At 37.6% G+C, this 24345-nt stretch overlaps 4 protein-coding genes across 4 annotated transcripts; 3 read left to right on the top strand and 1 right to left on the bottom strand.

Annotated features, from left to right (window-relative positions):
• Nucleotides 1–1478: 1478 nt before the first annotated feature.
• LOC130564677 (olfactory receptor 52L1-like) lies at nt 1479–2414 on the top strand. The gene has a single exon (XM_057350976.1). It carries the CDS (start codon nt 1479–1481, stop codon nt 2412–2414), a length of 936 nt encoding a protein of 311 aa, XP_057206959.1.
• A 7344-nt stretch (nt 2415–9758) lies between these two features.
• On the top strand, nt 9759–10694 carry LOC130565179 (olfactory receptor 1-like). The gene has a single exon (XM_057351764.1). It carries the CDS (start codon nt 9759–9761, stop codon nt 10692–10694), a length of 936 nt encoding a protein of 311 aa, XP_057207747.1.
• Nucleotides 10695–15258: 4564 nt separating this feature from the next.
• LOC130565235 (olfactory receptor 52E4-like) lies at nt 15259–16197 on the bottom strand. Its single transcript, XM_057351824.1, has one exon. It carries the CDS (start codon nt 16195–16197, stop codon nt 15259–15261), a length of 939 nt encoding a protein of 312 aa, XP_057207807.1.
• A 2822-nt stretch (nt 16198–19019) lies between these two features.
• LOC130565000 (olfactory receptor 52E4-like) lies at nt 19020–19964 on the top strand. The gene has a single exon (XM_057351506.1). It carries the CDS (start codon nt 19020–19022, stop codon nt 19962–19964), a length of 945 nt encoding a protein of 314 aa, XP_057207489.1.
• Nucleotides 19965–24345: the final 4381 nt, after the last annotated feature.

Here is a 24345-nt window from a genome sequence, read left to right on the forward strand (position 1 = left end):
CCTATCCCTAACCCTATCCCTAAACCTAAAGATCATAGAACACTTTTTGCATTTTTAGATTTGTAAAAAATATTGTTCTGTACAATTTATTAGCTTTTTTGCCCATGGGGACCTCAATTTTGGTCCCCACGGTGACACGAGTCCCCATGTGTTGGTGTGTATTCAGGTTTAGGTCCCCACCGGGATATACAAACATGAACACACACACACACACACACACACACTATCAATCGACTATTGGCAAGACGTAACAATTCTGATTTGACTATGCAAATCCTTAGTCAAGGACACCCCTATATCCCTTACATAACTATGTCTTCAGAGGTGTATGAAGACCTTACATAATGAAGCGTTATGTTCTATCTTCATACACAGCAATAGCCCTAAACGGACAAACTGCTCTACAGAGCGTTTCGTAAATGTTATCTCCTTTGGGAAAGAAGCGAAAACATGACAACATCTTAGTTCTGTGTCAGCCACCGTAGTGCTTCGAAAGGGAGGGGTGGAGTGAGCAGTTGCAATTTGCAACCTCACAGCTAGATGTCACTAAATTTCATACGCTGGACCTTTAAAAGATCGTAGTGCGTAGTGCTGTGGTCCCTATTAGTTAATTACTTTTTATACGAAAGTTTTGTATAAGACATCCCTTACAGAAAAGACACATGAATTTCACATGTTTTTTGCATGTGATCACATGTATACAACATGTGTTTAACGTGCAAAAAAACACGTGTGATCACATGTAAAATGTGTGTTTTTGGAACATTTCGGTGTGAATTCCCACGTGAAACCCATGGGATAACATGTAAAAACATGTGGTGACGTGAAGAACATGTGATCACATGTGGAGACATGTCGCATATGTTATCCCATGGGTTTCACGTGGGAATTCACACCAAAATGTTCCAAAAACACACATTTCACATGTGATCACGTGTGTTTTTTGCACATGTGAATTTCGTGTCTTTTCTGTAAGGGATGAAACTAAGACAGATTTTTATTATGGTCTTATACTTTTTACTAATTTACTAATAATAAATTACTTTTAAACTAATTTGTTTATACAATAATTTTATACATTTAACAATACTTGAGATGGTTTTTATGTGAAAATTGACGAATGGACCGATCCAAGCAATTTATTTCTTCACAGCTTTGATTCTGCCTCCTGCTCCTGACATGCTACTGACTTCAATACCAAGCCTTTTTTCCAGATTGTTTTCCCATCGGGAGTGATATCGTATTATGACACCATTAAGATGGCAATACATATAGGAGTCAGGTGTTTCACGCTTGATGATTTGACTTTTTTGGTAGTAAGTGCTAATCATGAGATGTTCCTCTGATTGTTTTATAAGTTATGTTTTATTTCAATTTATGTAAGGAAATTTTGGTTAAAAATGATATATCAAAAATATCTTAATTATAATGAAACATTACTTATTTCTTTTTTCCACAGTAATTTCCAAAGACGTGTAATGGAGAACTTATCCATCACCGTGAGCTTTGAGATGACCCTAGATTCATTTTCCTTCCCTCCAGGAGCCAAATATCCCATATTTTTCATTGGCATCTTCATGTACCTATTTGCCGTTGTTTGCAATCTGACTCTGTTGTTTCTCATTGTGCTGCAACAAGGCCTCCACAAGCCCATGTATTTTATTATGTTCAGCCTGCCTCTGAATGATCTTGTTGGCATCACATCCATGTTCCCCAAGGTTCTGTCTGACATTGTAACAGAAACCAATTATACATACTATCCTCTCTGTGTGTTTCAGGGTTTAATGCTCCATATGAGTGGGAGCGCATATTTGTTCATCCTTGCTGCAATGGCTTTCGATCGTTACATTGCCATTTGTATGCCACTGCGATACAATGCTATCATGACACCGAAGGTTGTGTCAGGAATTGTTGCTCTTTTTTGGAGCCTCAATACTTTACTGATCGTTGTGTTGTTTGCCTTGCAGGGACTGCATTCTAGATGCAGATCTCACATTGTAAATGGGTTTTGTGATAACGCCTCTCTTGTTAAGCTGTCCTGTAGCAACACTACAGTTAATAACATTTATGGATTATTTATAACTGCGGCAATGGAGGTTTTTAGTCTTTCTATTCAAGTGTTTTCTTATGTGAAAATTTTGATCACATGCTTGGCCACAGGCAGATCTGAAGCAAAGAACAAGGCCATCAACACCTGCGTCGCTCAACTAATTATCTTTATCACTTTTGAAATTGTCATGATTTTCTTTGTACTGTCACACAGGTTTGCAAATGTCAATTCAAATCTGCAAAAGATTATGGGGCTGCTCATTTTTTTAGTGCCTCCTATTCTGAACCCAATTGTTTACGGACTGTACAGCCAAGAAATACGAAAACATCTGCTAAAAGTCTTTAAAAGAAAAATCTCAGTGTAAAGTTGGTTTCCGTAAAGGCAGAACAATGGCACAACTGTTTGAAAAAAGAAAAACAGGAACAAACAGTAAGAATCAGGAACCTGAAAAAACCTAGGACTGGCTTCCCGTTATATGTTCAATACAGAATGCAGAGGTGCAGCATTGCATTATCAGTGTTAACTGATTTCTACTGTCATGAGTTTGATTTTTATTAACATTTCATTTAAAATTCGACAAAATTACAATACTGCAAATGCTGTTCCTGTAGCTCAGCTGGTATAACATGTTGTTAGCAATGCCAAAGTCATGTTTTTTTTTCCGGGAACATATGATTTGTTCAAATGTATCTTAAATTCACTCTAAGACACACACATAAATGTAATATAAATGCCATCAGTTTCTATGTGTTATACTCAGGACTATAGCCCAGGCTATAGGCTACATTTTAAAATATACATCCTGTTTCAATATTTTTTAATATTTAATTTTATGAACTGTTAAAATGAAATTTCCAAATACTATATGTGCTCATTGATCAGATTCTTTTCATGCTTGTGCTTCATATTTGTGGTTTAATATATTTAAGAGAAAAGCTGGAGTAAGTGCATTGTAGCACAATGACAGCACTATTTATACTTTAATTTGACTTGCTTGTATAGATTGGTTTTACACTGTTTATATTTGCATGCAATATTAAATAAAACTCACAGTATGTACGCAGATAATGACAGAAGCTTTTTTCTATCAAGGCAACCCTGGAAAAATAAAAATACTGGGACAGGAGGTCTGATGTAAACAATGCCACAGGTCTTCCGTAAAACGGCCAAATAAAGTGATAAACATAGACCAGAACTATGATTTTATATTATTCATAAAAACTGCATATTGATTATTGAAACCTTTAGTATTGATTCCATACCCAAAGCCTTCATTTTTGTACCTTTTAAAGACTTTTATTTTGGACAAGACTTTGCTTACTGAGTTATATTTCACTCATACAAATAATACAAATGTCTTCTCTGTAACGTCCCATCTGAGTTTAATAATATGAAAATGGGCATTTCTTTGTTATAGCCTATAGTACACATTAGGCCTACCTTTAAAAAATGATGTGTTAACATGATGACCCAAATGACTAATACTTTTCGCGTCATTTAAACTAATACTTTAAATTAATACTGATATTTTAAAAAATTATATTGAAGAATTGTTAACTATACATTAAACAACACTGGAGATGCATTCGGGGCGATTCACATTTCGCGTCTTTTACATTTACATTTATGCATTTGGCTGACGCTTTTATTGAAAGCGACTTACATTGCATTGTATTATACATTTGTGTCTGACTATGTGAATTCCCCTGTGATCGAACCCATGACCTTGGCATTGCTAGTGCCATGCTCTAACCACTGAGCCACAGGACATCTTTTACGCTAGTTCGTTATTTTAACTCTGGGTTCACACCAAACGCGAATTAGGCATTTTGCATGAGTAAATTACATACAAAGTCAATGCAAAGACGCGTATAGATCTGCTGCTGTTGTCCGCTCATTGAGCAGATCAGGATCTACTACCTCGCCCCTCTTTAAACTCCCCCAGCAGATTGACCAGATGGGCTATGCCTGAACCATGACCTACAGCCATAAGCCGGTGTCGTGGTGCCTGGAGAAGTGGGTATACTGTTAATTTATGCCCCCATTTTTAAAGCGGCCCAGGAAAGGATGAACGCCTCGGTGTTATAATGTAGCCAGGTTTCCAACCTGGTTTTATGCACATTTTGAAGTTTCGTATCGGAAATGAGTGATGGCCACAGAAGAGGTGCAGATTCTGCAATCAATAGCCTACAGGCTATATGAGGAGACAACCATGGCAGTACGCAGGATTTTAGAAATACCAATGTCCAAAAAAATGTTGACGTCCTTGATCTACAGTAGGTACATCTAAAAAAATTAGAATATCATGAAAAAGGTCAATATTTTTTTTCACTCATTTGAGAAATTGAAACCCATATATTATATAGATTCAGTGAAATATTTCAAGCCTTTATTTCTTGAAATTTTGATGATTATGGCTTACAGATAATGAAAACCCAAAATTCAGTGTCTCAGAAAATTAGAATATTACATAAGATCAATAAAAAAGGTTATTTTAAACAGAAATGTCAGTCTTATGAAAATTTCTGTTCATTTCTATGAACTTAATACTCGGTTGGGCCTCCTTTTGCATGAATTACTGCATCAATGCGGCGTGGCATGGAGGCAATCAGCCTGTGGCACTGCTCAGGTGTAATGGAAGCCCAGGTTGCTTTGATAGTGGCCTTCAGGTCATCTGCATTGTTGGGTCTGGTGTCTCTCATCATAGATTCTCTATGGGGTTAAGGTCAGGCGGGTTTGCTGGCCAATCAAGCACAGTACCACCATGGTCATTGAACCAGCTTTTGGTACCTTTGGCAGTGTGGGCAGGTGCCAAGTCCTGCTGGAAAATGAAATCAGCATCTCCATAAAGCTTGTCAGCAGAAGGAAGCATGAAGTGCTCTAAAATTTCCAGGTAGATGGCTGCGTTGACTGTGGACTTCAGAAAACACAGTGGACCAACACCAGCAGATGACATGGCAGCCCAAATCATCACTGACTGTGGAAACTTCACACTGGACTTCAAGCAACATGGATTCTGTGCCTCTCCTCTCTTCCTCCAGACTCTGGGACCTTGATTTCCAAATGAAATGCAAAATTTACTTTCATCTGAAAAGAGGACTTTGGTCCACTGTGTTTTCTGAAATCCACAGTCAACGCATAGTGTCTGTATTTAATGTCATGTACATGTAAATAATAATACATTCAAGTCTAGTCCAAAGAAAGATATTTGGAGGAATGTTAGCAACTGACAACTGACAGAGACGTCATTGACTACCATAGTAGGAAAAATGAAAATGGTTGTCAAATGTACCCCAGAATTGTTTGCTTTCATAAATTCTTCAAAATATCTTGTTTTGTGTTCAACAAAACAAAACAAACAAACAAAAAATTCCTACAATGGTGCTCCAGAACTGTTGTGTGGGTAACATTCTTCCAAACATATTTCTTTGTGCTCAACAGAACAAAGAAATTTATACAGAATTTTCATTTTTGTGAGGAGTATCACTTTAAAAAGTACACTTTGTACCTAAAGAGTGCATATTAGAACTTCAAAACTATATATTGGTACCAGTGTAAACATTTGGGTACACATACCTAAATGGTACATTATAGGCGCATTTTAAAGGGTCCATGTCCTTTTTTTGTATTTTTTTTCTAACAGTGTGTGCGCACTGCTTAATATTAAGCTTACATTAAACAGTTATAATAGTAAGCTTACATTAAACAGTTATACAAGTTTTTGAAAAAAAATACATTTTTAAAAGTTCAGAGATGTTATGACTCGCTGTGTAAGTTATCTTTGTAAAAGGGTGTGCAGCTATTATTCACATTTGGTGTGAAAGGGCTTTTAGGCCTCATGGCCTCAAACTCACAAGTGGCCATAATACACACTTCACTAAAGTGACCTGGGACTGAAATTCACTTAGTCAGTGCAGACCCATGATCTCTCAAGACTACCTTCTCACCAGACTCCCGTTCTTTATCCCTTGACCAATTTGGCTTCATTTGATCTCAGTCCCAGTAGGGGCATTGTCTGTTGGACCTGTAATCTAATTATAAAAACCTTTGGAGTTCCCGACACATATTAGCTATATTATGCTATATAAGCATATTTGCATTCAGTCATTAAGAGGCCGTTTATACGACGCACACACTATTTACATTCGCCAGACTTTAAACACACGTATACGTCTACCAACGGTATTAAAAAGCACTTTTGGCTTATAACTGTGCATGTGTATGTGCCAAGGCACGTCCTGTTTCTTTACACAACAACATCGCCATCCACTGGCCTGGCGTGCACCGGCTGAAGGACAGCAACATCAAAAACTGAAAAGCTCACTTTTTTTTACCATGCACTACAGTTTCATGGACTATAATGCATCATGCATTGCCCCTAATGCAATAACCATCCATTTCATATGTGCACTATATGGTTGATCCATTACACATACACGTTCATGTGTACACCTGCATATTTAATGTGTATATTCAACATCTAATGTGTATATCTTGTGTATATTTTGTATAAACTGTCCATATGTGTATAATGTATATTGTCTTTTTTTGTACAGTCTGTATATTGATACTTTGCACTGTTTGTCTGCACTACATACTGTCACTTAAGTTTGTAAAGTCATAGAGTTGTCTGTCCAACTGCATTCTACTTTGTATGGAGTACACACCCAAGACTTCACTCACCACATGTGGTGATGTGACAATAAAAGTGAGTTGAGTTAAAGGCATTGTTTCTTGTTGTATTTACAAAATAATAGGCCAAAATACACAGTCATGCTGTGTGAAACTCATCCCAATGGCATCATTAGTGAGAGGGTTCATTAGGGTATTAGCCTGATATCATATCAACACATTTAATGAGTTTACTGGAAATAAGATGAATAAATACTCCAAGGGTTTATTAAAGAGTGACAAAACAAATGTTGTGGTTTTTAATTCAGCCTTGTGTTGTCTCTTTTGTTTATTTAACATCTAATGATTCATAATGTGTTTAAAATGACAAAAATGTGTTATTATTTAACACATTCTTTTTGAGACTGTTCTGTGATTTTGATATAGTAAAAGTCTTATTTTACCAATGAACACAAAACTGACCCTGGACAACAAAGTCTTAGTCTTAAAAGTCAGAGTAGAGTGACTTTGAAATATGTGTTCTGAGTTTGTCACACAACAGAAAAGTGTGTTGTTAACCACCCAGCCAAATTTGAATGGAGGAAAAAACATTCCAAGTAAATAAAATAAGTTATCAAAATCTTGGAAAAACAAGCAGGACTCTCTGCTCTCAAACGCTGGGGGCGTGTCCGCTGTTGGTGCTGAAGCCACGCCCACTCGAATCGCTCAACCTGAGTCCCCAGCCCAGTAGGCTATTATGTGAATTATGTGAATACGTTTTATGGGAGGATTTGAATTCAAACACGCGTGATATTCATCAATAGATAATTCACGAGCAGGTTAAAAGGTATGCGTATTTGGCGTGCTGTCCTGGGAGAGGGCTCCGAGCCCGGCAGTTTCTTCCGAACTCGGAGTACTCTTCCCATGTCCGGGGAGAAGGCTCCGGGCCCGGAACAGAGAGTGTCTTTGCTATAACCAATCACATACTGTATTTAAAAACTACAATACTAATTTCTTGCTAGAAATGCAATCAAAAGTTATTGAAAGTGAAAATTAAACTTACATTTATACAAAACTATGCTCCAACGGGCGTTTCGGCCGCCATTTTATTTTTTCGAGCTTGAGCCTTCTCGATCAATCACGTTCCTCGCATGTTGTTATAGAAATGACAGGTCTCCGTCAGAATCCCATACTTGACAGGAAGTTTTTTCAGAAAAGTTGAACTTTTTTCAACCTCAAAAGACGCTCTGAGCTGCAGAAAAGACACTGGCGCTGGCGTTTAAAAAAGCGATCAGGACTTTTTTTGACACGGTTTACTCCATAGGATTATAATTTAATACAAACGCTAGCAGCTTCAAAAAAGACACAGACAGCTTTGTCTATTTGTAGTGGTTCTCTCTTGAGCTGATAAGGTAGATGCTGGGATTGCTGATAGCGAACCTTACGCCGTGTCTACACCTGACGCAACTGGCGCGATGCGACACGACAAAAGACATTAGAAACGCATTAAGCCATGAACACACTTGACGTCTTTTTTGACAAGAAAAAGTTTTTTCTTTTTACTTTTTTCACCTTAAAAAGGCGCTCGGAGCTGCAGAAAAAGATGCCGGCGGTGGTGTTTAAAAAAGCGCTTGTGACTTTTTTGGAAAACACGATTTACTCCGTAGGATTATAATGTAAAACAAACGCTGGCAGCTTCAAAAAAGAAGTGGAGTGTGAACACGGCCTTAAACCGTGTGTCCACCGAAGCGTTTACGCCTGCGGCCGGCGTGTTTTTTCAATTGTTTTCAATGGTAACGCCGCGCTTTTAAAAAAAGCCATCAGTTGACATTTTTTTCCGCTCAGCGCTGGTGCTATGCGTTTTTCCCACGATCAGCGCCGGCGTTCGACTGGACGCCCAGAGTTGAAAAATGCTCAACTTGGGCCAGAACGCTGCGCCTGCAGCGGGCGTTTTCGGCCGAGCTCCTGCCGTTTTCAGCAGCGTAAATGCGCCTCGGTGGACACAGCCCCTTAGAAACCATTATAATTAAAAATTCTGTCCACACTGGATGCGGCGCGGTGCGGTGCGACACGACAAGCCCATTAAGAACAAGCAGGTTGTCATGTAGACACGGTGTTAGAATGAGCCATTTCTATCTAAATACACCGTGGGTCCCCTTGCATTGAATTCGCCATGTTGTTTCTACAGTAGCCCTAAACTGCTCTACAAAGCGCGTTTTATAAATACGTTATCTCCTTTGGCAAAGAAGCAAAAATGTGACAACGTAGTGCTTCAAAAGGGAGGGATGGAGTAAGTCGTTGTTTGCAATTCGAACCTCACCGCTAGATGCTGCTATATTTCATACACTGGACCTTTAAGGTACTATACAGCAGCTCTGTCATAAACCGTAGGTGCGATATAGCACTTTATTGTTTCAAGAAAAATGGTGCCAACAGTAGTTCTTTGGCTTGTAAAAAGAACCTGAAAGAACTAGACAGGGGCTTCACCTTAGCACCCTAACCACCCAGAAGAACCGCTGAAGAACCCTTGAAGAACTGTACAGGGGCTTAACTTTTTCTTTATACAGTAGCGCCGCTATATAGCACCTCAATTATAAAAATATTAAAAACGCTGAATAACCAAATTTGTTGTGTGCACTTCACTTTTACTTTTGTATTGTGCCTTTTTTATACTTAACACAAAAAGTATATTTTGTTTTCATATACTTTTTTGTATTTAAATGTTGCATTTTTGTATTGTGACAATAATGTCATCTCACAACTTTGCTGTTGCCTCCTACTTTTGGCATATTCTTTTCCCTTTCCCTCTCGCCTTTTTTTCTTTAGGGGTTTTAATGTGGATGGTGTCACCAACACATATGTCTATATAAGACTAAGATGTTTTAGATGGCCATCATAGAACTAACGCTACCTTGACAACATCAAGACAAATATTGCAGTTACTTAATGTTTGAGGTGAGTTACGTGATATAAATGTACTGACATGTGTTTTGTGGTTAATTTTTAATTCATAGATTTAAATGAATACAAATATGTTTTGAGTATTAAATTACAACATACTTCTTTTCTACTGATTTTCACAGATCCAAGAGCCATAATGGAGAACGTATCCATCATAGTCAGCTTTGAGCTGACAATGGATCCGTTTTGCATCCCTTCAGGAGCCAAATATCCCATATTTTTCATCGGCATCTTCATGTACTTACTTAGCATTATATGCAATCTGACTCTGTTGCTTCTCATTGTGTTGCAACAAAGTCTCCACAAGCCCATGTATTTTATTCTTTTCAACCTTCCCCTAAATGATCTTGTTGGCATCACATCCGTGTTCCCCAAGGTTCTGTCTGATATTGTAACAGAAACCAGTTACACATACTATCCTCTCTGTGTGTTTCAGGGTTTCCTGCTTCACATGTATGGGGGTGGTGTATTGTTTATTCTTGCTGCAATGGCTTTTGATCGATACGTTGCCATTTGCATGCCGCTGCGATACAATGCTATCATGACACCCAAGGTTGCAGTGGGAATTGTTGCTTTAGTGTGGGGTCTCGACTTTTTTTTCATCGTCTTGTTGTTCTCCTTGCAAAGCAAGCATCCCAGATGCAAATCCCGCATTCTGAACGTGTTTTGTGATAACCCCTCTCTCCTCAAGCTCACGTGCAGCAACACCACAGTCAATAACATTGTAGGATTGTTCATCACTGCCGTAATGCAGGTTGTTAGTGTTTCTATTCAAGTTTTTTCCTATGTTCAGATTTTGATCATCTGCTTGGTCACAAGTCGGTCTGAAGCGAAAAGCAAGGCCATCAATACCTGTCTTGCTCAACTGGCTATTTTCATTACATATGAAATTGTTGGAACTTTCACTATCCTATCACACAGGTTCGCAAATGTTAATGCAGATATGCAAAAGATTATAGGGATGCTCATTTTTTTAGTGCCTCCACTTGTTAATCCAATTGTTTACGGATTGAACAGCTATGAAGTACGACAAAATCTCCTAAAAGTCTTTAAAAGAAAAATATCTGTGTAGAGTACATTTTTGTCACAATTTGTGCCAAAATGAAAAAGCCACATGAATATTAGCGCTGCAAGTACAGAATGATAGAAATGCTTCAGAATAGACTACAACATTGCTATTAAAGGCATATTTATTATATTAGACCAATGTTTTGTCTTGTTTGTGTCAATGGAGCTCATAGTAGGTACCTTTCTGAAGAGCAGGCATTCTCTTGTGCTACCGAATCTTTTATGATTTTTTAAATGTGAATTACATTTGACAATTACAAAATATGATGTAAAAACGCCAAAATACAGATAGGTGTGCTTTCTGTAACTAAGTATGTTTATTCTTATACTATTAAACAGTAAACAGACTCAACAAATGCACAGCTGTCAATATGACCCTTTTTTAAGCACAGGCTATGTAGCAAATATCAATTTTTCTGTTCATATAGTACAGTACAAGTGAATAGCATAGCTTTTTTTCTGTGTGCATACTGTATGCTATAAATACAATTTGTAAATATAAAGATTTATGCAGGTCAATGACACCTTCACATTTATAATAATGTACAGTATGTAGCGCAACTAGAGAATGATGCTAAATCATGGGTTCGGCTCTCAGAAATGCACATACTAATAAAATGTATAGCTTGAATGCACTGTAGGTTGCTGTGGATTAGTGTTTGCCAAATACGTTACATTTTTAATGTGAAATTGTATATTTGACACTTAAAAGTGGTAACTTTAGATTAAGTGCCATTCTAAAGAGATTAGAATAGCAATCTTTATGGTTTTTGAGAAACACAAAGGTGGGCCAAACACAAACATATTTATCAAACACAAACATGACTTTTTACAGTGTAATTATCTACCTATTTTATTCTATGTCAAGCATTCTTCACAAATGAAAGATTTCTAGCTTAATGAATAGGGTATGGTTTTTAGATCAGACATTCATGTAAATTCATCTGTAATTAAATGGAATGCTAAATGTATTATCTCTTTAATTTTTTTGGTAATAACTAATTGTTTTCTGGATAAATGTATTGCATAACAAATCGTAAAGGACAAATGCAAATACTGGATTTTGTATTACATCACCAAATGAAATCTAAACTGATTTTTATCCAGAATCATAATGAGACTTCTTGTTAATGTTACAGTCAGAAGCTTTGATTCTAGTCATAGCTGTAGCACGGTAGTCTGCGCATATGCTCCAAAAAAGTTACTACCTCACATTGATCTGAGTTCGAGTCTAACCCGGGTCATGTCCTGATCTCACACCCTTCTTCTTTCTAGTCTACACTTCACTAGCAATAGAAAGAACTAATGGAAAGATGCATGTCTATATGGATAAAATATGTTTGCAGAATGGACACTGATAAATGGAGGGACTTTCACATACGCATTTTATGTGTTAGAGGGACTGTAAATAAGTTAAAGCAAATACTTCAAATGCAATTCAACCTAATAAACACGGTTGAAAAGAAAAGCATGCAGTGGCGGCGTTTCACCAAAACCTATGGTATGGAAAAATTTCCTCTGGCCATACAACGATATTCCAAAGTAACGGGACCATGAATTATACCACATCATATCTAAACAAAACGTGTACAGGAATCCACGAAACTGAATGAATGCACGAACATGCACAAAGACTTACAGATAACAAACCCTACCCTCATATCCATTAAAATGTGTTTTTAAAGCTCAAATTTCTGCAGCAAAAGGGCGACTCCAACAAAATATCTACTAAACCATCTGCCATTTATACTGTGTATGACAATCTCTTCAAACCCACAGCCAGATGTTGTCATTAAAACCACCAACGACAACGTTATGGCCTGTCCACACCAGCGTTTTTCGAGACTTTGTTTAGTCACGAGGCGTTAAACGTCGATGATAAACGCGCGCGATTATTGTCCCGGTGTGGACAAGCCATTATGGAAGGCCAAGTGGTTCAAATATACATGAATTTTAACACGTTAAGTACATGTCAACAATATTATAGTAAAATAGTATTTAACGTGTGCTTAACGTGTTGTTTACGCATAAAAAAGTGTACTTAACGTGTTAAAATTCACGTATATTTGAACCACTTGGCCTTCCATAAGCCATTAATCGGGTCTAAAAATATAGGCCAAACATGAAATTAACAGCAAACAGGATTAAAAATAAAACATGTCTTACCTTGTCGCATTGCAGTTTATTGCATAAGTAGCGGCAAGCTTGAAGCAATGCAAAATCTGTGACAAGTTCGTCCAAATGAAAACACAGGTAACATTAATCCAAAAGACGCAAGGATATTTAGTGCAATAAACTGCGACTGCGCAACCCTGGCACATGGAGTAAATTTTATAATTATTCACAGATAATGTACCAAATATTATTCATCTTGCAATATTTATACATCTGGCTTGGGCAGATGAGATTGTTATGTGACTGTTAAAATAACAAAATAATAATTGACAATTTATTGGCATATGTCGATAATAAAGACATCCCTACTTACCTTATTACCATACACTATTATTAAACACCTGTTAGGCATTTTTTAAATAGTTTCTTCATTTAGTTGAAAATAAATGCCTGTATGATCTAATATGTGATGTGAAAATGTAGACAAGCTAAATATGGATTCGAACCAGCAATGTTATAGTGTCAAAAATTATTAGTCACGCTTCTTACCCACTACACCATTGAAACTGTTGATGACTGAGTGTCATTTTTACACTCTAAAATATACATGCTTCTGACGCCCATGCTAAAAGTATACAGTAGTCTAAAATATTTTTATTATCTTTAATGAGCATCAAAATGCACACTTTGTTTCCACTGTTTTGTCTGAATGCTAGGGCATGGCAACTGCCATACTCTGCCATACGCAAACGCCTACCCTGGCAGCATGTGAGAAAAACAGAAAAACAGCAGAAAGGCTGGTCCTTTACCAGCTATTCTATGATGGTTAACAATGGTCAACCACTTGACCAGCATCAAACTTGAATCAGCATGGAAATGTGAGAAATTGTGCTTTTGAACTGAAACTAAGGAAATGGCTTCATGCACATATTTGATTTGCTTCATATGAAGAAGAAAAAAGACAAATACACAGAGCCGTTTCTTGCTATATGCAGCTGCATAGGGCCCGCAGCCACCAGGGGGCCCCCAAACTGCAAGTTCAGCCTCATATTTTATTATATTTTGGAGAATTAAAAGTACCTGTCTTTATTTGCATGTATTTCATGCATTCATTATGCATTCATTTGCAAAGCATGTAAGTGTTCATGGGGTAATCAGGTCAAAATCACCTTTGGGCTGGGCTGTCACGTGGTAAGTGACGTCTGCCGACAGGTCTGACGGGATGATTGACAGCCACCCACCTCTCACTGAAGTGATGAGAATAACGGTAAACGCTAATTACAATGTCATCGAAACGTACTTATGCATCTGGTGCAGAGAAACGCAAAAAGAAGAAAACCGATGAAGAAAAACGATCACAGGATAAATGTATAAGGCATTTGATGTGGGTGGAGGGGGACACATAATGCCAACTTTTGAACAAGTTAGTTTGCTACTTTTGTTATGCTGGCTATTTTAGCTAGCCTCAGATAAATGTGAGCTATCTCAGCTAATGGGCTATGATTGTTTGTTTGTATGTAAATAAAGTCAGCTTTATCCAGTGTTTGCTTTACAAAAAGGCTCAAATAAATGTGTCTCAAGCATAGACCTGTGCTACTATTTTATAAATAAAACTAATTATTATCAGACTGATTATTGTTACTTTTAGTAGTAGTAGTAGTAGTAGCAGTATAGCAGTAGATTATTCATACAGCACTATGAATTTTAAATGATCACTGTGCTATGAAATATTATCCAATTCTTTGCTCTATTGTATTTTTATTTACTGTGGTTTGGTTACTGGACAAATCTGCTGACTTAGTTGAATTCCCCTTGCCAAATTTATTATAATATATATTGTGACAATGTAGTTTACTAATTTGAACAAACCTGTACATTTAAAGTGTCCTGTACTGCATAGGACTGCTAGTTGTCCACTTTGTAATGCACTGCAAGATATATGCAAACATATTCCCTTCATATCATATGGTGCTCATCACTCATTTACCTTCATTTTTATTAATTAACTAGTATAATGTGGAGATAAACACAGAAAAATCTCGTCACAGAATATATGAAAAAGTTAGGAATCTCTACCTCAGAGTTTGAAAAAATAGGGGCCCCCAAATAGTATCTCGCATAGGGCCCCCCAACAGCTAGAAACGGCCCTGCAAATACATATGGGCTGTATTCACGCAATTTAAGCGTTACATGAAAAATAACTTTTTATTCAACATTTCATTTGGTAATTATATTTCTGCAATAGTTTAGAATAGTAATCTTACATGGCATGGCAAAGTCTTTAAGTACTTAAAATAACAGAATAAAATGGATTTTCAGTGCAAGTGCACATCTTGTAAAATTTAATTAAGGAAAATTAAGGGATACAATTAATGAACAGCAACATGCATGTAAAGCACTTTATATATAAAATATAGAAATATAATATTATATAACACAAGTTTCAGCTCGTGTCATACACTGCCCATCTTTCTCTTAAAACAGGTGACAATTTTCTGTCTAATTTCTTTAGTTTTGAAACCATAAATGAGTGGATTTACAATGGGAGGAAACACCAGAACAGAAATAGAAAAGACCCTGCGCAGGTATGCCGGGACGTTTTCAGATCGATGTGCAATGAGAGGAAAAAAAGTGTTAAATTCCAAAAACAGAAAGACCACCAAGTGAGTACCACATGTTTGAACGGCCTTCATCTTTGCGTCAGACTGCTTCTTTGAAACGCACGTAATTAATATATGAATGTATGTAAATGCCACAACAGAAAGTGAAACAATGTGATAGAAACTTAAAATGCACATTCCGTAGATGTTGTTTACTCGTGTGTCCTCGCATACAATTTTCATTATGGATGGATTGTAGCAGATAAGATCATCCATATAAGTCCGACAAATCTTGTAGGGCAAAAGAAGCAAGAAAAGCACAAATATCATAATAAAATGAAGGAACCACATTCCAGTTATAATTCTCAACAAGTTATTATTTGTCATAATGGCACCGTATCTCAATGGGGAGCAGATGGCAATATACCTGTCGTAGGCCATAGCTGTAAGAATAACATGAGATGCACCACCATACAGGTGCACAATAAAGCCTTGAAGAAAACACGCAGAGTAGGAAATCAGTCTGTTCTCACACCATATACTATACAGCAGCTGAGGGAAAAGACTCGTAGCACCCATCGTGTCATTGATAGGCATGTTAAGCAATAAAATGTACATTGGTTTATGAAGATTTCTGTTGAAGCAAATAGTAAAAGCAATTGTTAAATTGCAGAGTAAAATTATTAAATATGCCAGTAATCCAAATATGAATGCTGAGTAAATGCTTGGCCCCGACAGTTCCAATGAGTGCAGAGTCAGCACCAATGACACAACAGATCCATTAGGATACATGGTGAGTATTCCTTCTATGGATGGCCTTTTCTAAACACCTGTATAAATAAGCGTGTAAATATTGCATGTTTACATGAACATGTTTACATTACCAGTTTAAATTTAATCTGAACATTTAAGTGATGTTTTTTCTGTCATTTAAAACATGGAAAAAAGCAACATATATTTTACTACAGCAGGTAAAATGATCAATTATCAATCACTATCAATAAAACCAAACAGATGTATAACCCAATGTACAATGCAGATTTAGCAAAATGTAAGAACATGAATAAAAAGCTTTTATTCAAAGTAAATTACTCCTCTGTATCGAGTACAATAGCACATTACTCCACAATAAAACTCATTAGTTCTCATGAAAAAATTTTTTTAGTTGAGATTTTAATGTTTTATACATAGGCTAACATCACCTTGATACCTATCATATGGCAAAAACATTAAAGGAAGCAAATGCAATATTTAGCCAACTTAAGTGATCATCCTTCATGCCAGTTGAAATGCCCTTTGTTGATATCATCTGTATCATCTGATTTATATTCAAGGACTCTTTGTGTACTGTGTATTAACCATGGGAATGGATGTTATGAGGCATGCGTATGTAACAGACACATCTTAAAAATAACACGTCATACTCGGCATGGGAATAATTCACAGGGCAATTACAATTTTAGGGCTGGATCAACTATTAAAACTGACACCAACTTTACCAATTATTTTGTTACTTAAGTTAAATTACACGCAGTGCTGCCGATTGTTACGCCGTCAGTGTGAAACTTATGTAATTGACTTTGAGTGTTTTCACGCAACACATCCATCTTTTCACGCAGGGCCGCATCTGGTGTGTAATAAAAGTCGTAAAATAATTCCCTAAAACTAACTGTATTTTGGCGCAGCAAGCCTGCAAAACATTGTACAACGCCTCAGTCATCTAACATCACTCCTCGGTGTCAAAATCAGTGAGGTGGCCAAACAATAGAGAGAAGGCGGGAGTTACTGGCCATTTCTCATTTCCAAGAATGCAAAGAACGGACTAGTGTTCTTGTGGAGACCGGTCTTGCGAGGCAGCCTCCGAAGAACCAACTTGGATGGACTTCAAGCGGGTTCTGTACCGGTGCAAGGCTGCGTTTGATGCATCCCTGATATCGAGAACACATCCGGGTACTTTCATGCATTCTCTGTTCTTGTGTTCTTGAGTATTGGAACCGGACTTTGATGGTTATTAACGACGTAGAGCGAGAACACGAGGACACAAGACCGCTGAAGAATGCATTTTGAGAAACGGCTGCTTACAGAGCCGAGCGGTGACCAATAAAATCAAAGAAGACGAAGTCTGCTCACAGGTCCCAAGCACGCGATATCAGAGATACTCTTATTATAGGGAGATGGAAGGGTGTGTAATAACGGCTAACAAAATCCATTGACATCCATTAAAAACTAGCATCTGGTCTCCTTTCCTGCGTTCTGCTGTAAGCCTCGGCGTTAGCATTAACCGTTTTTTTTTTGCCTAAAGATTGCAGGCTTGCGTTCTAGTGGCTTTGGCGATATTCAGACGCTTCTGTTTTAACAATAGTTAGTGACTAAACATTTTATATTTGACAGCTGTCTCACGATTTAAATATTTAAAGTCCCAGTGAAATAAAAAATTACAATGCCTATTTTTTCATGAAATATTACTGTGTTAATTTTAAATAGTTCATCTATGTGGGTTATTCTCTTTTTAAAATTCATGTGCCCTCATAATCTTCAGTTAAAATCTTAAAATGCACTTCGATCCTTCCTGTAATGACTATCCATCTTAAATGACGGATGTTAGATGGCTTGGGCGGGGCATCCGTTAACTCCTCCCCTTCAACTGTCAGTCTGCTGCCAGTTCCATTTCAAAATGCAATAGCTGTTTTTTTACATCCAATGAAATCGCAGAAAAAAGTAAGTCACGCCCACTGTTTTCTCATTAGAAATTCCATACAACTCGGAAATGTGGCAAAATGCGGAAATAAAAACGATCGCAACTTCCGGTTCACGGGGACTTTAACAACTTGAATTGATGCAAACTGCAATATGCCTTTTTGAATGGAAAATATGTGATGTGCGTGATTCATGTCATTCAATATGATCTGTGTGACAAGATAAGAAACAGTCGTTTTCAGAGTTTTATTAGGAGTAGGTCTAGAAATGAATGTGTGCATATTATGAATGATTTGGTTACCAAGTAAATTAATTTGTGTAAGTAAATAATTCTCATAATTCTCAAAATAACTCATCAACAGACATTCACTAAAACATTATAAACTGTGTGACTTTGTTCATACAGTAGGTTGTGGTAAGCCTATATTAAAATAAACATAATTTGCAAATCTACTAGTTTACAGAATGTTTTTATTTTAACAAGGTAATGACAACAAAGTGATTATTCATAAAGGTTACATTAAAAGCTAAATCCCTCTCAGGTTGTACTAGGACTCTGACATCATGACAGTTGTCACGAGGGTTATTATGCACACCTCACAGACTCTATATATAGCTCAAAATGAACATTCATCCAGCAGACAGATCAGGTCAGGTCAAGTTACTATATGAGTTCTGTGTTAGTCAATCAGTAATGTTAAAAACACTATAGATGCAAAACAACTGTCATGTTATTTGATAACATCTGTCACTGTGCTGCATTTAGAAACATGAAGGATTTCTAACTTTACACACTTTGTTGTAAGTATTTCAAATATTACACATTTATCCATTACAGCATACTTGTTTGATCTTATATGTACTTGTTATATTTTCTATTATCTACTCTTGTTAACAGTTCCGGGCAAAAGCAGATGATGTCTTCAGCGAGCAACATCTACAATGTGTCATCTCTGCTGTCTTTTCAAAGCTTCGACCTGCCCCCCGAGAGGGCTATCACTGCGTTTGTCTTCGCCGCTCTGAATTATACCATCATATTGTTCTGCAACTGCCTCCTCTTGTTTACTATCATACGAGATAAGTCTCTTCATCATCCCATGCACATTTTGCTGATAAATATGCCTATTAATGACCTTTTAGGTTCCACAGCCCTGTTTCCACACTTCATGCAACAGCTCCTCTTTGACACCAGGACCATAACGTTCTCTTCGTGTGTAACTCAGGCTTTCTTTATACATGTGTATGCTGTTGCTGTTGTGTTCATTTTGACTGCTATGGCATATGACAGATATGTCGCCATCTGCCAGCCAATGAGATACAGCACCATTATGAGCAATAGTCATCTTGTGAAAATCATCTCGTTGGTTTGGCTTTCTAATTGGGCATTAATGACTGTTCTTTTCATTTTGTTGTTACGCCTGCCTCGATGTAGGTCTTACCTCACTCATACATACTGTGACAATCCCTCCCTGCTGCAGTTGGTCTGTGCAGACACGACCATTAATAACATTTATGGACTGATGATCACAGCTGTCTGTCAGGTAATAACTGTGGGTTTGATTTTGTACACATACCTGCGCATTCTCATTGCTTGTTTCAGAAACAAAAGCTCTGACACGAGGAGTAAAGCGTTGCAGACATGTGGTACTCATCTAATCATATTCCTCTTGTTTGAGTGTTTAGGCCTGTTTACGATTGTTTCGTACAGGATAAAAGATATTTCTCCTCACTTAAGAAAATTCAGTGGAGTAGCTGCTATGATCATTCCACCGACATTGAATCCTATTATATATGGACTGAGAACTAAAGAAATCAGGGTCAGTTTGTTCAAATTGTTTCAGCGAAAGGTTTATGTGTCATAACATTTGGGATATATTGTGGGATATATCAACACTGTGATTAAATGTGTTAGTTTTACGGTTTCACTTTAAAAGTAATGTGATTTTTCTGCAGGCTATTTCATGTTATAAGCTCATTTATTTTTGTCTTTATTTATGTCTTGGTCTGTTTAATTCATAAGAAATTTCACAGCTTGTTTTTCCTATGACTTCTCAACAGAAAGTTCTGATTTTTTAAAATGATTAATTGAGCATAATGTTAATAAGCATAATTTGCTTCTGACTCCCACAATGTCAACATTGTAACACAGTTCCAGCCTACAACAAACAACCAGCCTAGCAGCTTATTATCATATTGACAATGAAAATATATGCCATGTTTGGCCATTCATAAAGGAAAAGTTGTCAGCACGTAATTTTATCACTTTTTAAAATATTATCTTCAAAATATCTTATTACATGTTTCACAATCAAGTTTGAAATGTAGTGAGGATGAATAAACGATTTTCATTTTTGGATTACCCATTCCTGAAATACAGTACATAATAAAAACAAGACTGAAATCAAGCAATTTTTTCAGTGTCACAGAATGTGGATGTTTTCCATTCAGACCATGCTACTGGAACTGTTTTGACTTTATAATGTAAAATGTATGTCTTTTATCTGATCTTTTTTTATGAATCAAAGCCTCGTATATACAGTAATTAAGATAATATCATGAAATATATTTAATTCTTTCGTAAAGGGATACTCCACCCAAAAATACAAATTCTGTCATGAATAACTCATCCTCAAGTTGTTTCAAACCTGTATACATTTCTTTGTTCCTTTGAACACAAAGAAAGATATTTGAATGAATGTTAGCAACTAAGATTTCTGGGGCACCATTGACTGCCATAGTAGAAAAAAAATATTGTATATATTTTTGTTATTTTAAATACAAAAGAAGATCATTTGAAGAATAAAAAAAGACAAACAGTCCTCGGGCACTTTTGACCACCATTTTGACTACCCTAGAAATCTCAGCTGCTAACATTCTTCTAAATATCTTAGTGTTCAACAGATCATTTCTGTGTGATTTCTGCTGCCAACTAATTTAGAAGAAACAAGACAAAGTTATGGTTTGGTTTAGAGGTAGGAGTAGGATTTGCGACTATAAAATATCTTTTTAATGGTATGTTGTTACTAAAACGATAATTTTCCTGTATATTTCGGTCTATTACATTTTATATCTTTTTATATTCACTATTAGGTTTAGGGTTTGGGGGTAGGTTAAAGGGGAACCAAAAATGAAAATTCTGCCATTAATTACTCACCCTCAATTAGTTTAACATCCCTACCTTCGTTTTCCACCAGAAATGACACTAGTTCTGCCATGAAACTCTAGACGGCGCAGTCCTAAGGCTAACCTATCCGACATAATGACTACTACATGGCGAAGTGATTGGTTCCCTCTGTACCAGCAGCCAATGAGCTTGCTGCTCTACATTTAAATTTAGGCTAGTGATTGTTGCAGCAGTGCAGCGCGTTTCAGAAGCATCCAGACTTTAGATAAGTAAATGATCTTTACTCCTTACTACTCGCTGTGTATAACGTGTGGTCTGCCTAATTAATTTAAAATGATTAACCACGTAACAGCAAATACATTTTTATGTTAGCAGTCTTGCATTGCATGCTTGAGCTAACATTTAGCAGCAACATTTACACATCTGCGTTGGTACAGCACGAGTATCATGCAGTCTAGAGCTATCGCTCAAACATGCCGAAGTAACATATGAAAAGGCTAATGTTTGTATTTTACTAGTGTACAGCTGTCCAAGTTGTGTCCACATGGACTGATTTAAGTTTTGCACAGGAAGACAATGGATGAATGCTCATCTCTGCCTCTTGTCTATGCTCCGTATTATGCGTTCATGCCCTCCTGTAACTAAATCTTCGTGGCCACCACTGGCGAGCGATGAGCGCCGTAACGGCCGTAAATTGCCACGAGAGAATATGCTAAATAGCATTAGCTTGTGCAGTGTCACACGTGTGTTTACATTTTTAACTCGTTATTGCCCAACTACACCATGCTATTTCCGTAATGACGCAGATTGACTGTCTATATTATTCATATATATTTGTTATAAAGTCAGTGTGCAATGGTTCTCAGTATATGGTTGTATTATACTCCTTATCGTTAATACAGATATCATTGCAAAATAAGTGGTGCAGATGTCATCCAGACTGTCAATAAATGCATCTTTGTTAAGAATCTTTCAATACCGATTCTTTTACTGGAATCCGGTCCATAATTGGGAGCCTCAATCAGTGTTGTTCAGAGTTGCCCCACTACTCTGGGGCCGCCATACTCAGTGAGTAAATCTATGTTTATCTAAGCGTGCGCAATGGCAGAAGCATGTGCTTCATAGATTAATGGCTTGAAAATAAGTAACAATGACCTTATCTCACTAAATCTTGATAATTGCTCTGGTGGATGCTGGGTTCTCATCTTTGGACTGCAACATATCTTGTTAATTAACTTGCACTTAGTGCGTGTCTATTAGAATTAAGTCGGTCGGCATGAAAGCCAGGTTCACATAGTCATAGGCATCAGAGTTAAGCCAGTTGGCTTGGTAGCCAAGGCTCACATAGTTATAAGCCACTAACGCTAAGCTGGTCGGCGAGGTAGCCAAGGCACACATAGGCGTAGGCCATTAGTGTTAAGCCGGTCGGCATGAAAGCCAGGTTCACATAGTCATAGGCATCAGAGTTAAGCCAGTTGGCTTGGTAGCCAAGGCTCACATAGTTATAAGCCACTAACGCTAAGCTGGTCGGCGAGGTAGCCAAGGCACACATAGGCGTAGGCCATTAGTGTTAAGCCGGTCGGCATGAAAGCCCAGGCACACATAGATAGTAATACATGCGGTCACATAGTCCTTTGGGGCAGCAACAGTACACATGTCTTGGCGATAGATCTGTTGGGGGGTGTTCCTGTCCTTGGCTTGCATTGATAAATTTGTGTCTCCTGCTGTGATGGGGGTTTATTCATATGCTATATGTGCAGCAGCAGCATTCCTTATATGCACACAGCAGCATGTTGTGGATGTATTGGCAGTAGCAAGTCTCCTTACTTGCTTCGCCGCCGCAGCAGCAGAAGAAGCAGCAGCAGCGTAGCAGATCTATTCCGCCAAGACCAAATACATTTATATGTCATGCACACTACTATGCTAAACCCTCCTAGAGTTATCATGACAGAAATTACACTAGTTCTGCCATGAAACTCTAGACGGTCCAGTCCTAAGTCTAACTTATCCGACATAATAACTACTACACGGCGAAGTGATTGGTTCCCTCTGTACCAGCAGCCAATGAGCTTGCTGCTCTATGTTTAAATCTCGGCTAGTGATTGTTGCAGCAGTGCAGCGTGTTTCAGAACCCTCCTCCTTCCCCAGCTCCACCCGTATAGATCTGCTACAAGGTGACCACGTAAGCATGGGGTTTATTCATATCTTATATGTGCAGCAGCAGCATTTCTTATAAGCACACAGCAGCATGTTGTGGATGTACTGGCAGTAGCAAGTCTCCTTACTTGCTCCGCTGCAGCAGCGTAGCAGATCTATTCCGCCAAGACCAAATACATTTATATGTCATGCACACGACCATGCTAAACCCTCAGAGAGTTATCATGACAGCTTTCTGACTCCTCCATAGATTGCAATGCAACCAAACACACCAGCTACACGAAAGTGCATCCGGTGTCAGCATCGCTCGACGCATGCTCGTTCTGACCACACTCTACATCAGACCGCACATGCGTCGTGTGGCTCTCTGGAACGCGCGCTGTAAACTAATACTCAAATCAGGAAGTTTTTGAATATAGTCGTTAGTTTTGTTTGTTTGCGCAAAAAAAGTATCCTCGTCACATTATATTAATTTATACTGAACCACCAGAGTCATGTGGACAATTTTATACTGATGGCGAAGTGAAGCTTTCTGAACCTCTGAAGCTTTCAACAAAATTGTATCGGAAAAAGGTTCATTACGCGAAGCTTTTTGAATCCGAGCTCGACTAGGACCTCTGCTGGTGAAAGTGTGGGAAAGCGCTGTGTCGCAAAATGTTTCACAATGGACCAATGCATTAACTTTAGAATCAATAACGAATTAAATGAATGACTGAATGCATGGGTAGATTAGTAAATTAATAAACCAGTATATTAAGTACATGACAACAAGCTGTTTCGCATACACCTAGTAACTCAAAACAATAAACATAACATTTTGCATTGTGGATGTGGACGTTTTCCTGTTTGTAAACAAATCAAACTCATGAATAGAGGAAGAAAATAAATGCAGGTGCATGCACACAAAAATACACATGCACTTTCATACGATTATTGTAAATCTGTAGCTTTAACAACCCATG

This window comes from Triplophysa rosa, linkage group LG14 (assembly GCF_024868665.1).
Source record: "Triplophysa rosa linkage group LG14, Trosa_1v2, whole genome shotgun sequence".
Taxonomy (NCBI): domain Eukaryota; kingdom Metazoa; phylum Chordata; class Actinopteri; order Cypriniformes; family Nemacheilidae; genus Triplophysa; species Triplophysa rosa.